The sequence below is a fragment of the Polyodon spathula genome, chromosome 1 (assembly GCF_017654505.1).
Source record: "Polyodon spathula isolate WHYD16114869_AA chromosome 1, ASM1765450v1, whole genome shotgun sequence".
Taxonomy (NCBI): Eukaryota; Metazoa; Chordata; class Actinopteri; order Acipenseriformes; family Polyodontidae; genus Polyodon; species Polyodon spathula.
In genome coordinates, this window is record NC_054534.1 from 69,061,637 (window position 1) to 69,077,217 (window position 15,581).

A 15,581-nucleotide genomic window follows, 5' to 3' on the forward strand; every position below is an offset into this window, starting at 1 on the left:
CATTTTCTTTTATCAACAGACAAAACGTCACCCATCATACACTATACTGTTGCTGTGCAATTACTAAACATAAATCGAGCATCTGCAAAACTCAATATGTTATGCTTGTTTGACAACTCGCTATCTGAAGTCAACTGTCACTTCCACTTTCCTGTACGTTTAGTATCGCAAAGTTTTATGTACAGTAAAAAAAAAAAAAAAAAAAAAAAAAAAAAAAAAACCGAAGCAGAAAGAAAACCAATTATGTTCCTTTTAAATCAGCTTAGTGACACGCATGCGCGGATCACATGCCGCTTAGCTGGTAAATAGCTGCTGCTGGAAGTTGTGATCGGAAAAGGCTCCGGTAATGCTGTTTAATATTAGAGACAAAGGCACTCGCATGGTGAGACCAGTTGATTTAAAGCGGTAAAGACAAAGTGATTAAACAAAACACGCAAAACAAAAAACCTTCGCAGAAAAGGATAGAAATTTAAACCTTTGAACTATGCTAACCCAGTGAACAGCTGACATCCGTTCTTAACAGAGCCAGATACACAATTCAAGGCTGACACTGCTGAAGCGTTTTGGTAGAGTAAAGAAGTAAACATGAGCAACCTGAAATTTTGGAACCAGCTGGAAGCGGGTAGCTCTGAGGTGGACTGGTGTGAAGGCAATTACCTGATTTATTCTGGCATTGCAGAGTTCTACAACACGGTCTGTACACATCTTGTATTCTCCTACTTCGTCTTTTTAAAAATATTTTGTCTAGAACAGCATTTTCAGTTTGGCTGCTTTCATTCATTGCTTAAGCACACTGTATTGCTTGAAGTCGAACCGCTTTTACCAGTCACACTTCGTTACAAGTGATATGGTTTTGTTAAAAAAAAAAGAAGAAATAAATAAATAATTAAACGGAGAAATGTATCATTTTCTTAGAAGTTAATTTTTGGGGGTTGGCATCAGTCGAATTGTATCAAGTAGTTATTACACCGGGGAATACGGGTGAAAAAAGTTGCAACAAAGAGTAGATTGCACTATTGCATTCGGTGTTGTGGTTTCGCGTTTAGTTACGTTTGCCAGCAATGTAGAAATTATTGATTGTTTACTGCGTTTTTAATACCTGTAACTGCTAGCTTTAAAAAATAATGCTTAAGAAACAAAACCATGTATTGTACCTAAAGCCTGCCCATGTTAATAAATCAGTCGCAGACTAGAAAATTTAATATTTCGGATTTTTTCGAGTGCTTTGAGGTAGGATATCAAAGTACTTCTATTGGGTTTTAGTAAAACGTCTTAGAGCATGTTATTTGAATAGAGATCATTAGTATAGTTGCTAGCAGTTATTCCTTACGGTGCAGCCTAGTACAGCAGACTGTTCAAAACGTTTGCTTTCTAGACCTTCAAAGTTTAAAGTTATAGTTTCTTTTTTTATTTGAATTAAAATATAATATTATAAAGAGATTATCATCCACGACTGTTTACAACTTGATGTAATCATGTACAACTTGAATATAAAAAATAACTAATCGTTTATTTAATAAAGCATATCATCTTCGAGGCGACATTGATACAAAAGAGAATTAATGTATTACTGTAGAAAAGCCAATATTTTTGTTTGTGTTTTTGGAGGAATTCTTTGCATTTTTTTTAATTTATTTTTTGCTTAATTGCAGTAGGGCTAATTTGCATTAAAGCTGAGCTCATAATATTTGTTTTGATTCCATCTTTTTATTTCATTCCAGATCAGCAACATATTGTTTTTTATTTTGCCACCTATTTTAATGTGCTTATTCCGTCAATATGCAACACATTTCAACAGTGGAATATATCTAATATGGACTCTGCTGGTTGTGGTTGGTAAGTTGACTAACGAATGTGACCTTATGTAACCTATGGAGCTGAAGTAACTACTGGACTTGTACAGAATGTTTTTAAGCTTGTTTTACAATAACACTGTGCTTTGTTATTCCTCTGTTACTAAAGGTCAAGTCAATATTTACTTCCTTCAAAAGAACAGTTAAAATTTTATTTGTTAGAAATATGTCCGAGATTGAAAAAAATGTACAAGTAAAATTCTTTCCCGAGTGTCTCCATTGATGAAATACTCCAAATAAACCAGTACAATTCTTTGACAAATAATTTTACTAGTTTCTTTTTAGTGTTCCCGCATATATTTCAATTGAGTGTTTCATAGTTATGGATGGACCTGTTGCACCATGTCCTACAGTAACACAATTTATTAAGCTGAAGTCCTGTCTGTCCAACCTGCCATACCTGAGCCAGTCAAAACCGTTTTCATGGTCAGATCATTCATCTGGAGACATGGAGGGGAAGCCATCATTGACTATATTCTCTCATTTCCTGACAGCCATCACTGTCTGAAAAGTCATGTGTGAACTTTTTTTAGACATCTGATAAGTTATGTCCCCTCAGACTTCAATCAACCGATATTTCAGTTTACATGGCCGAATGTTGTCTGACCAGACCTGATTTATGAGATTAATATCATTTCCCACCTGGTGTCATCCCAGTTTCTGTCATCCTGCAGTATTTTGCTGAAAACCGTAACCACAGCTAAGTACAGTTGTGCTGTATGAGGTGGTGTTGGCAGCTCTATCCCCTATGGACCACAGTGGAAGTTAAGTGGACCATGTAATGTGGCAGCTCTACCGCAGATACCTACTTCCAGAGCTCTCGGACTAGTTATTTCTCTCCACCATATCTGTTTATTCCCTTTTATAACATCCTATCATTTCCTTTGCAGTTTTCCAGTGCCAAACAGTGCTGAAACTATTTATTTAGTTATCGTAGGGTTAACTTTCTGTTTTGGTACTTAGTTTTCAAATGGTTATTTAAAACATTTATAATTTGAATGTGGAACAAAGTTAAAGCCTGGCTCACTAGTTTTTTGTCTAATGAAAACTTAAGTTATGTAACAAATAACTTTTGGTCAACTTTTTTTTTTTGGCAACTTCCTAACTTTTTATTTTTCAAGCAGTTTTCACCATGAGCAAAGTTTGAGCAACAAAATGAAAACAGACTTGATTCAGGGAGAAGATTCCTTAACCTCTTTTTTTTCTTTCACCGTAAGAGAACAATGTGCTCCCTGGTTTCAAGCATTTTTATTTGAAGTACTTTTAGCAGGATCAGCTATATATATATAATTTTTTTCCTTACCAATAAGGATGCACTGGATATTAGAAACCATAGCTTTGTGAGAGTTTTTGATAACTTGTCTGTATTGCATCTTTAATTGCTAACAAAACATAAGTTATATTGAAATAGAGGACTGCTGTCTCCCCCCTGAATTATGTTTCAGTTGCTGCCTGTTAATAGTGGTGTTTTGGAAACCATTAGCATAGTCCTTTTTGTTTTTATACTGAAATCATTCAACCACAATTCAGTTCACAATTTACATATAGAGCACCCTCAATGTTCTATTGTTGGGTTAGAATTTACAATGGAGAGACCCAGTGTATGCAGTTACAGTGTTTTTTGGTGTATCCTGTTTGGTTATTTCAAATATGTTCAGCTAAACTGACTGACTGCAAGAAACCTCAAGGTCTCCTATGTCAATTGCACATGGGAGAACTAATGCATCTAGTTGCTTCAAAATAGTTTCTAGTTTCGTGTTCTATTGTTTGTCCCTTTTGCGTTAGCACTGTATTGATTGATCTAGATGCTGGAATTCAGGGAAGGATTTAGGGCCCCAGCAGTGCCCTCCTTCTGGCAAGTGATTGATAGTTACAGGAATCTGTCTGTGAAGAGCAGATTAAAGAGAGTTGAAGGGTTAGCTAACTTTATCAGTTTGGGAAGGGAACTTCAAGCTGAAAACACAATTTGTATTGTATATATGCCAGAAAGTGTTTAAGTAAACTGGAAGTGCCTCACACAGTATTTAACTACCCCCCATTAGAAACTGCAATACAAAAGTTTGAAGGTTAGTTTGAAAGTCGTTCAAAGGTGTCAGGGTTGATTGCTGTTCAGAAGAAAACACTTGAAACATGAAGGAAGGTTTTATTCATGATTAATCTCTGCCTATTCAGAAGCCTGGAAGGAGAGTTCCCCACATAGGAAACTCAAGCACTGTTCGTTTTGTTTGCAGTTTTTACACACAGGCTTCTTCATCGTCATTGTTTGAAAGCCACTTTAAGGTCCTGAACTTAATCTCTGGACTTGAGGGGTCAGCATTCCAAGACTGTAGGACAAAAGCTGCTGCTGCAACAGCTCCCGGGCAGTTTTTGTCTGGCGTAACTTAAAATACTGTGTTTATATAAGCACATCAGGTTCTTTAACTGTAGTTATATCCCATACACCAAAAGCAAAGTGAGTTGTGTTAGCAATAAGTGAAGTTCTTCCCCAGGGATTTCACTCACCCTACCATTGGCTGACCGGAGTTATATTCATTATGACAGTTCCTAGCAATTTAGGGCCAATGGACTGGCCACCTCTGGGAGAGAACACTATGCAAACACTTTTATTCAATTGGGGATGTTTTTATAGATTAGCATAGGTAATGTTGTTGGTGTACTGTCAGGTAGTTATTTTCTTTTTATATCTCAATCAGGTATTGGGTCTGTCTACTTCCATGCAACATTGAGTTTTCTGGGCCAGATGCTAGACGAGCTTGCAATCCTCTGGGTTTTGATGTGTGCCATTGGCATGTGGTTCCCCAAGAGATTCTTGCCAAAGATTTTCAGGAAAGACAGGTAATGCAGAAGTTAAAGAAGTGTGTTCATGCCTACCCATTGGAGTAAGGCGCTGATGAGCTTCAGTGCTTTAAAATCAATTCTCTTGGCTCCTATTCGCTTTAAAATCCAAGACAATTGGCATACAGTTAACTGAAAGTAAATTAAAGAGGCCATAGGGGGGAAACCTTTATTTAATTAATAGTCCAGATGAGGTTTCAGGTAAGAGTCTTGCTTGTTTTTCTCCCTGGCTTGCTGCTCTGTGGTGCTAAAGTTTAGAATTGCATGCCTTTTGCTTAGAATGTGAGAGATAACTTGGCAGTTTCTTCTTATTACTGATGTTTTTTTTGTCATTAAAAATACTGTATCGGTTTTTGTTTATGTCCAGTATATAACCATTTTATAGGTGGCAAGTTAACAATTAATTATAGAGGACATTTAGGGTGTACCGTTTATGCAGCAGTATTGTAAAGACATCACTATAGTGTTTATTTAAAAACAAAAAAAGAATCTAGGCTCCATGTAGCAGACTTGCCAAAAGATGTGCTGGGAAATACTGGTCCTTATTGCCTGTCAAAAAGTAAACTGTTGATTGGTAAGAATTACTATGTTCACACAAATCTTTCTAAATCCTATTAAAAAAAAAAAGCAGAAACATTAATGGGTGAAAAATGTGAACATTCTAAATATGGTCAAACGTAATTTTGAAATATGATTGTGCTGGCAAGCTGAAAACATACAGCAGACAGTAAAGGTTTGTTACTTTTAACTGTGTAAAGTCACTCATTATTGACCAGCAGGCCTGCTATGTCCTACATTTATGATGTGTGTGGCTAGACCTGTTGATCTATTTACTGTCTACTGTATATTGATTATTGTTGGGGTTTATGCAGGTTCAAAACAGATTATGTAAGGCTGTGTTAATGTACAGTGGTGTAACAAGCCTGATTCAAGGTCACAACTCTGTCATGTTCTCTCGGCAGGACAAGATTTAAAGCTGTCATTGCCATTCTCTCTGGGATCACAACATGCCTCGCATTTGTCAAGCCTGCAATAAATGCCATATCTTTGATGATCCTAGGAATCCCTTGCACAGTGTTACTCATTACTGAATTAAAAAGGTGAGGTGTTTGTTTTTTTTGTTAATTCTTTTTTTTTTTTTTTTTTGTTTGCTGTACAGTATCTATTCCTTTGCCTGTTAGCTGCCTGGGAGCTCTGTTGTCCTCCGACGCTGTAGCTCCTGGGTGGCTGCATGGTGAATCCACAGTGTGTAAAGAAGCGGTCGGCTGACGGCCCACACTTCGGATGACAGCGTGTGCTCATCTTCATCGCTCCAGTGCAGGGCGGGTAGCGGTGAGCTGAGCCTAAATAATAATTGGGCATTTCAAATTGGAAGAAAATAACAAAAAATAATTGGCAACGACTACATTAAAATAAAAAAAAATAAAGAAACTGATTCCGTAGATTTTAATGTTTTATGTGACACTTGTTTAGTGGTAATGTTAAAATGTACATACAATTGTACACAAAGCATGTAATGGGCTGTGCCTCTGTCTGTAACAGCCGGTTGTGTTTGTGTCTCTGTTTTTTCTTATAACTATGTGGGGTGTGTGGGCATTCATTTTGGTTGGCTCTTATTTGGGGTAAACATTCATGTCCTCAATGGTGGACAATAGCGCCAATAAGTGTAAGTTCTGGTAAAGTTTGCGGTTTATTCTTTTTTAAATTCTTTATTTTACTGAATTAATATGTGTAATATTATGCTATGGCTTCATTTTGTAATCTGGTTATTTATTTTACAGTTTTACTTCTTGAGATGTTTGTTTGAAATAAGTGCATTTAATCCTGAAAACCGTTGCTACCCCCCTGGACCTTGACCCCACACACACTTTTAGAAAGGCTTCGGCACCATTGGTTTACAGTATGTCTCCTTCAGTCGTCCAAGGACTGGACAGTCACAGGGAAAGGCAGGTTTCCTATTGGTTGTATTCACTGCTGGACCGTCGCACGAGAGAGAGAATACCTTTCTCCGTGTTTGTAAACAGGATCAACTGGCATCTGTTTGTGACTGCTTTCATAGGTACTGCCAGGCTTCAGTCAGACAGCTTAAGTCATAAACATACCCCACTCACTCATTTTTCAGTTGGTCAGCAGAGAATACCTTAAAGGTCAAGACGGGCCAGCCAGTGATTAGAATAAGCACTTCTCTAGATATAAGTAAACATATTGCGTGAAATAAGGAAGGGGACACAGACTGTCCACTAAGGGATATGCCCCCAGATTCTGATTCTTTCTATTAAGCTGTGCTGAAGAATATTCTTGAAACCACATACAGTAGAGGATACTCCATGAATATTAATCGAGTACTGTGGTTATCTCATAAATGAAGATGGCTCTATGCTACCCTGAGATTTGTTCACTCCACAGCTTCCCCCACATTTACCAGCTTGTAAGGTGTCAGTAGCAATGATCAGTTCAGTGTTGCTAGTAGAAAAGCAACAAGGCTAAAAGAAAAGTACTGCATCTGTTTAGCACCAAAGGTTCTCATTCAGAGTAACATTCTGAGATGTCTTAAGGTCAACGTCCTTCCCTCATAAACAACCCTGGCAAGAATCTTTTTTTAAATCCAATGACGCTGGCATGTCGAATTACTTATAAAGCAGACGCAGCTGTTCAAATTAGGCTTGTCTTCTACAGCCATGAAAATCTTAAGTTTGACTGCTTTTTTTTTGTCCTTGATTGATGAATACAGCATTCAGGGTAATCTGTTTGAAGTACTATGATTTCTATTTGAAGATATATACATCATGCATAGGCTCCAGGCAAGTTGAGAGCTGGAGCTCTTAATGAAATGTTACTTAGCAGGAGGAATTCCTATGCATCTCCCATTATAAATAGCTACTTGTACTTAACTTTGAGATTTTTGGAGGTCGTTTTTGTACTATAAGTACTAGGCTTAGTATAGCTTGTAGGCTTCAAGGATTGAAAACAAATTGTTTTAAGCAAGTGTTTTTTCCTTGCTGGTATGGTGATTCAGTTCCTGTACTGGAATATAGTGACTAGTGTCTACCGGTCAGCCATTGTTATCCCTGCTTGGTAGACTTGTAGCGTGTAAAGAATGTGTAGATTATTTTTTCCTGTGACAGTGAACTCAAGGCGGATTTCCGTTAGTTCCAGTGTACACTATTTCAGCATGTCGGAATTCTTCTGCTGGCACAAAACAGGAGCTGAAACGTAACCAAACAAATTACAGCTGGCGAAACACAAATACCAGTATTATCAACATGCGTAGGCTCATCCAAGGTCACCCTGGACTTTTCTTAGAATTCCAACTGGCATAAATGTATTTTTTGTAGACAACTAAATAGATGTATTGTCTAAAAAATTGGATTAGAGCTTTGGGTTATCAACAAATTAAAACTATACTAACCATCCCAGATGTATAATTTGCCCTATGATGGGTTGAGGACTGGGGTCAGCATGTGCTGGAATAAACCAGGAATTAGCGTGTCACTGATGATAATCTCAGAGAAGAACAGGATGCTAAGAATAGCAACTTCCCTACATGTGCTAATCCGTGTCTGTCCCATCGCTACTGCACTTTAATTTTTTATGCAGTGGCAGCTGCCTTTGTGCATTATCTTTGTCTGAAGCTGCAGATCTTATCATAATATCAGCTATCTGTTTCCCTCCTCAAATGCTTTTTTTGGGGGTATTATTTTATGTAAACACATTGATCTGTAGGAAACATTTTCTGGATCGTGATTGTTTCTAAAAGGGCTTTACCAAAATGTGACCTTGGAGTTATCTTGCTTTTAGGGACATTTGCTTTTATTACTAAATGGGTTCATAGATAATTGTTGTTGTTGCTCTAAATAATGTTCTAAATGTGCAGATGAAAGTGGCCATGTGAGCTTTCATTTTACCCAGCCTTGAGCGATGACAGATGAGCAGTTCAGTCTGTTTGGTCTGTCTAATACTGCTGCAAGGGTATCCGTTGCCAATTGTGACAAGTCTACCGAGGGTTGAGCCCACCAGACACTTCACTTAAGTTAGCTAACCAGATTACAGCTATGGCCAAAAGTTTTTTTTTCAATCACCTAGAATTTTGGGATTGAGACATAATTAAAAAAAAAAAAAAAAAAAAAAAAAAAAAAAAAATTTAGATATTTTTGTTTAACTTCATGTAATTAAAGAAACTAAAAAAATTATATTGCAAAAGTCCACTCGAAGCCATAATAGTAGTACAGTGTTTCATTTTAGATTTTGAAATGTCCAATATTACAATTTGTCAGTTATTCGTTAAGTATATGGAAAATGTTATGTAATTCAATATGTTATCACATTATTCAACAGGTTTTATTTGACATTCTGAAGAAAAATGTGTTAATTCTATAGGGTGATGCAAAACCTTTGTCCTTAGCTGTAGCTCCCAGCCCTGCAGTGGATGAAACAAAAGTACATCATGTCTCCTTGATCTTCACTGTGGTACAGCTGGCCATTCAACCTCTTTTGGACTATGAAAAAGGGAGTCAAGTAGTATTGTGTCACTATCGGCTAAAATAATAAAAATAAAACTGTAAATGGTGGTCCTTTATGTCCTTGAAATTCCTATATCATCAGACTTCACCCTTAGCATTGTAAAGGGTGGTTTATGAAGGTTAAACAGCGGTAGGGGAGAAAGGGTAACAGGTCTGCCCACTCCATTGTGAAATGGCAATGGACACAGAACAGGTTTTAAAGGACATGGTAAATCAATGGATGGATAATATACCAGACACCCTAGGGAACCATTTTTGGAGACATGGTTGGGCCAGGTGGTGCAATGCCCAGAGAATGCGCACTCCATTGTATTACAGTTTATACTACTAGATGCACTGTGCTCACAATCATAGTATGAATGCACTATCCACAATTGTAACACATTCAATAGATTGCACTTGTACTGTACATGACAACAACATACCACACTAGAGATTACCTTTATTGTTGAAATTATAGATTATAATTGGGTGCATTCAGCTCTGCATGTTGGGGCTAAGTTAACTAGTGCTCTAGAGATGCTTCACAAAAAAAACACAATTATGTTGTGTTTAAGGCGTAGCTACTATGAATGTTGGTCTTTTCAGTTCTGCTAATAAGCAACTGGTTTGTTAAAAGTACAAGGGCAATCAATTGGGAAGCAAACTAAGGTTACAAAACTGTGAGTCATATGGCAGTTCAATTAGAGTACCAATGTTGTATGTTGATTGGGAAATGAAACCTAATCCATCCAGTGCCTTAAATGGTAATCAAACTTGACAGAATAAACAAAGATGGTAAACTACTATAGAATGACAGATCTTTAATGGCAACAGATCATGGTTATGTGTATCTCTACTAGTAACGATGAACTGCGTGACTGTACAACCTAGTACTGACACACAACACAAGTAACAGAACACAGGTAAATCATTTTAAACAAAAGCTAGGATAAAAATAACCCCCCACTATCATAAATGGCTTTTAAAAAAAAACAATGTTAACCCGCTATTTGACTTTATTCTTCTCAAAGGTGTGAAAATGTGCGTGTATTCAAGCTAGGCCTGATTTCAGGTTTCTGGTGGACTCTAGCTCTGCTGTGCTGGATCAGCGACAGGATTTTCTGCGAGATGTGGTCGTCTTTTAACTTTCCGTATCTTCATTGTGCATGGTAAGTGTTTTGAAGCTGCCTTTAATACATTATGGACGTATTAACCATAATGTAATATAGTACAAGTGCACAGTATTTAGTTGTGAATCAATGTTAAAATATTCTTGTTAGGGTGTCATGTATGGGTAAAGGAAATTGCTCTAAAAGCAGCTGTTCAGTTCAAAATCCCCCACCCTCTCTTGCACATTGGCATCTATTCAGCTAATCTAAGTAGCACCATATCTCACTGTTTCAAAATTAATATGAGCAGTTATGGAAACCAACCTCTATTTTACATGCAAGTCTCTCTTTAATGTATTTCTGAGTAAATGTATGCACACCACCAGGCAGGCTACGTCCTATTTACTAAACAGCCTTCCTCAATATTGGAGCAACAGAACCACTTGATTAGTAAAATTTTATATATATATATATATATATATATATATATATATATATATATATATATAGCAATTCAAACGACATTCGAAGCTACTTGCTCTTTAAACGATGGTGGTCTTCAAAAGACAAGTAGACTGATTAAAAATCACCCACCACAAACACTGCTGTTGTAGGAGCAGTGAGAATGTTGTCATAATGTTACTTCTGTTCTGCAACAATTTAAATGCCTTTCTGACATCTTTCTGCTTATCAGAAAGGCACAAGCAATATAAAACGCTGACGACCTTAAAAGGAGCACTCCCTTGAGGTGGCTGTTTGTTGGCTTTCAAATATTCTTCTGCTTTATTAATAAAGAAATCCAGCTGTCTTTAAAATATGCCACAGAGTGAACCACAGGCTTCTAATTACCAGATAAGAATGCTGTTGTGAAAAAACAACAACAAATAATTCAACACTTAGCAATAAAACCTTAGACACCAGACAAGATTCTACCACACCTCCGCTAACCCAGCAGACAATGCCCATTTATTCCATTAACACATCACATTCGCTATCTTTTTTTATCACAACTGCAATTGTTTTGATATTTGTATTAATACTGCTTGATGGAAGTGCCATATTTCAAATGTTCATGGAGCACAGAAGTGTTCAACTAGCGTTGTCCATTGTGAATGTAGTTCGTTAAAAATGTTCTCTTAGTTGAATGAACCCCAGGTTTATGAGTATGCATGAGGCACTGTGTAATCACAACATCCACTTGACAGACCCCCTCTGCTTAGAGAGGAGATGCAAGATGTACAGCTTGCTATCTCCAACCATGTCAACACATATGTTTTTACTCAATGTGCATAGGACATTGTCAACCAAGTGCACTTTATAACCTAGTGAAATCTGCTGACTGTCTAAAAGCTGTTGTGTTGCTTAGCCTGAAGACTTTTCACTGAAGGTTTTATTGCTGCTTCTTATTCCACTCTAAACCACCTAAATAATGTATTTATTAATTACATTGTGGGGCTTGTCATGCGTATTCATAAACCTGTTCCTGCCTCCTGAACCTGTGCCAGAACAGCGGGTAGGATAGATGAACCAATCAAAATACTGAACTTTGGGAGAGGAGTCAGGAACCGATTAAATGTTTCTGATTAAACAGGATGGATTGACACTGCTGATACTGTGAATTCAGAAGACATCTAGATGAAGACATGAAAGTAACTAGTCAAAACTGATTTATGACCAGGAATGTGTTGATCAAAACAATCGTGATGATTTTGAAAAAGATATTGCAGGAATAGGTACAACAAAAGCAGAAAGCTATGGAAAGTAATGTGTTGTGTTTTATTAAACCCTACAGCCTGTTCAGTAATGCTTCATTTCAAGGAATGCTTCCATTGTCTAAAACTAGGACTGCAAGTCGGTTATGATTTTTTTTTTACATCCAATCGTTTTTTGGTAAAACTGAAATGAAAATGTTAAAACGGAAAAACTGACTATTTGTGTAGCCAAGGGAACAGGACATTCCATTAATACACACATTGGTTTTTTAACTGTGATAAACTGCGCAAATCACGTCTGACAATTCCTGAAACTGAATTGATTTAATCAACATGTTGGCCTCAAAGCGACTGAAATGTTTGGCAGTGTTTAAAAATAGTTTCTGATGAGGAAAACTTCCAATTTAAAATTACATCTAGATTTATATCAACAAAAAAATAAAAATAGAACTCTGGCCGGCCACCAAACCCCACAACACTAAAGTCTCATTTAGTATGCTGGTTTATTATAGCACGTTCTATAATACATATGACTCTATAGATAAGGCCCTTACACTTGAATTTAATCAACGTGCCAATAGAACGCAGCAACAAAGTCATTACACAAACTACTAGCACCAGAACCTTTCATCGACAAACCATTTTAGAAACCTAAAAAGAAAACAGCCCTATATATCTTAACCACCAGTCTTGTCATAATGACTGATTTAGGTTACTGTGAATTGTGTAGATGCAGAACAGTGCATGGTGAGCTTCTGAAACTGCCTTAGACTGCCAACTCTTTTTTTCATTGTAAAAAAAAAAAAAAAAAAAAAAAAAATCGGTTTATTTTTTGTCATAGCGTCAATGCAAGGAAAATAATGTGGTATTATTATCTGGGCTCTCACAATACACATGGAGATGGGCTAGAGTTTGACACATACTTTTACTTCCATGTTGGCTGTGTGCAAATCATAGATAACATGCTTCAATGAATTCTCAGTAATGTATTCTACTTTTAAAATAAGTTTTTTTATTTGTTATATTCAGGGACTGGGAAACAGAAGAGATTTAGAAGTACCAGTTCAGTCTGTAGTGTAGGAGAGGGGGACAATATGTTTGTTTTACAGAACTTGTATTTCCAACCAGGGTGCATTAACTTCTATAACATGCAACCGCTGTTTCCGTACCGCAGCTGACTCATGCTTCACGGTCTTGCTGTTAAACAAAGATACACTAGAGATCAGAGTACACATCTGTTGTTCCATGATGATCCTGAGAAATTATAAATATTTTTTTTAACTTTTTCCCTTTAGGCACATTTTGATCTGCCTGGCTTCCTACTTGGGCTGCGTCTGCTTCGCCTATTTTGATGCGGCCACAGAAGCCCCTGAGCAAGGCCCAGTCATCAAGTTCTGGCCCAGTGAGAAATGGGCCTTCATTGGTGTGCCATATGTCACCCTGCTCTGTGTGCATAGGAAGTCACCAGTGAAGGTGACATAATTGAACTACCGTGGTGGCTCTGAGCTGCACGCACAGACTGCAGCGCACCATGTATGGTTCTCATTCATTTTTATCTAACTGCCCTCATTTTGTCACTGACTGCTGCTGCAAAAAAAATGTTACTCGTATATACAGATGTACAGTATTTTATAGATATTCTTTATAAACATAATTTATTTTATGTTACAACTAATGCCTACATTCTATATATATGAATATTTTTATGTAACAAAGAACATTGAGCGTAATAACCCCACTTCAATTCCTACAACAGACTAACTTATCCCCTGCTATGCCCATTTGTTAATGATTGTGTTTCGATTTTACCCAACATGTGCTAATTCTGCACTTCCAAAGCTGTGTACAGTGTTTTATCATGGTACACTAAAAATGTTTCATAAATCTTTATGGCCCTTGATTGCCAGGGGCTTTATTTTATTTTAAGTCTGAATAATAATCTGTTTATACAGACAGTTTACCTTAAACAGCTTTCATTCATATGTAATTAATAAGCAATAATATGCATGTTTTATTTTACCTTAGTTTTTAGAATCATACTAACTATATGATTGAATCAGCTTTATTACTTAATTGGATAGAGTAGCAAGGATACTGCTTGGCACCAAACATTTTTTTGATGGTGGAAGGACGTGATTGTAGGAGTACATGCCAACTATTAGTCTCAGATAAAGGTAATATACTGCAAATAAACGTGAGCAAAACATAATGAAAAATATATTTTGACCCCGTTAAGAAATTAGCCTGTGTTTCATATTATGGATTTGAGTGATTTGAAATTATTCTTAATAATAATAATTTTGAAAATGAAAGATTTATTTCTTTAAGCAGTGTAAAAGTGTGACTCCTGACTTTCTATCAAATCTGTTTTAAGAAACATCACACAGTTGTCTGTTTTGGTTGTGAATGAGAACTGTGGCTATATTTTGTATTTCTTACATATATTTTTTTTAACTTCCAAACATACTGTATTTGTAACAGGTTAATAATCTCAAAAAACAAAAAAATAATAATTGTTAATGTTGTTATAATAGAGAAGAAAGCTTTTCATGTACTTTTTATTTTTACATTTTGTTTCATGATGGAAATGAAAGCATAAACTGAGTTTAACAAGTAGTGTCCTGTGGTTTACTTAATCTGGTTGGAATCGGAAACTACACATTTACCTTAACCAGACAAGCGTGAAACAGTCATCAAAGACAAGTTACTGTAGATAAGCATTGCAGCCAGTACAGTGCACAGCAAGCCTGTCACTGGAAACATGGGCTGGGATTTGACTAATGTATCAAGTGAAAAGAGTTTGGTGCAGCTCAACTTGGACCCTGTACTTTATGGATTTGAGGTTCAAAATAATTTGTGCTTGCTCTTGTCTTGGAGGGAGCAGTGCCCAAAACCCTGAAATAAAGCACTTCTCTTGGATTTCCGTCATTGTTTTCAGCTCTTTCAGGTTCTTCGTTGACTCATCACTAAACCTGCCAGTTGTTCACCAACTTTCAATTTCTGTTCGTAATGACCGCATTAAACACTGCCGGACTAGAGTGGAGATATGAAGGGTAAACCGTAGGAAAGCCATGGGTATTCACCGCCCCCCCTTGGACTTTTCTGCATTTTACTGTGTTACAACATGGAATCAAAATGGATTTAATTAGGAGTTTTTGCCACTGATCAACACAAAAAAGTCCATAATGTCAAAGTGAAAAATAAAATCTACAAACTGTTCTAAATTAATTACAAATATAAAACAGAAAATAATTGTTTGCATAAGTATTCACCCCCTTTCCTATGACACACCTAAATAAGCTCTGGTGCAACCAATTGTCGTTAGAAGTCACATAATTAGTTAAATGGAGTCCACCTGTGTGCAATTAAGGTGTTTTACATGATTGCAGGTTAAATACACCTGTTTCTGAGAGGTCCCACAGTTGGTTAGTACATTTCCTAACAAAAACTACATCATGAAGACGAAGGAACATTCAAAGCAAATCCAGAATAAGGTTCTTCAAAAGCACCAATCAGGGGTAGGATATAAGAACATTTCCAATGCATCGAATATCCTCTGGACCACAGTAA

At 36.7% G+C, this 15,581-nt stretch overlaps 1 protein-coding gene across 1 annotated transcript; it reads left to right on the top strand.

Annotated features, from left to right (window-relative positions):
• The first annotated feature begins 275 nt into the window (after positions 1-275).
• acer2 (alkaline ceramidase 2) lies at positions 276-14,621 on the top strand. Its single transcript, XM_041260697.1, has 6 exons — positions 276-693; positions 1,722-1,836; positions 4,547-4,688; positions 5,651-5,788; positions 10,222-10,359; positions 13,307-14,621. The coding sequence occupies exons 1-6, from the start codon at positions 586-588 to the stop codon at positions 13,491-13,493; spliced, it is 828 nt and encodes a 275-aa protein (XP_041116631.1). The 5' UTR covers positions 276-585; the 3' UTR covers positions 13,494-14,621.
• The last annotated feature ends 960 nt before the right edge of the window (positions 14,622-15,581 follow it).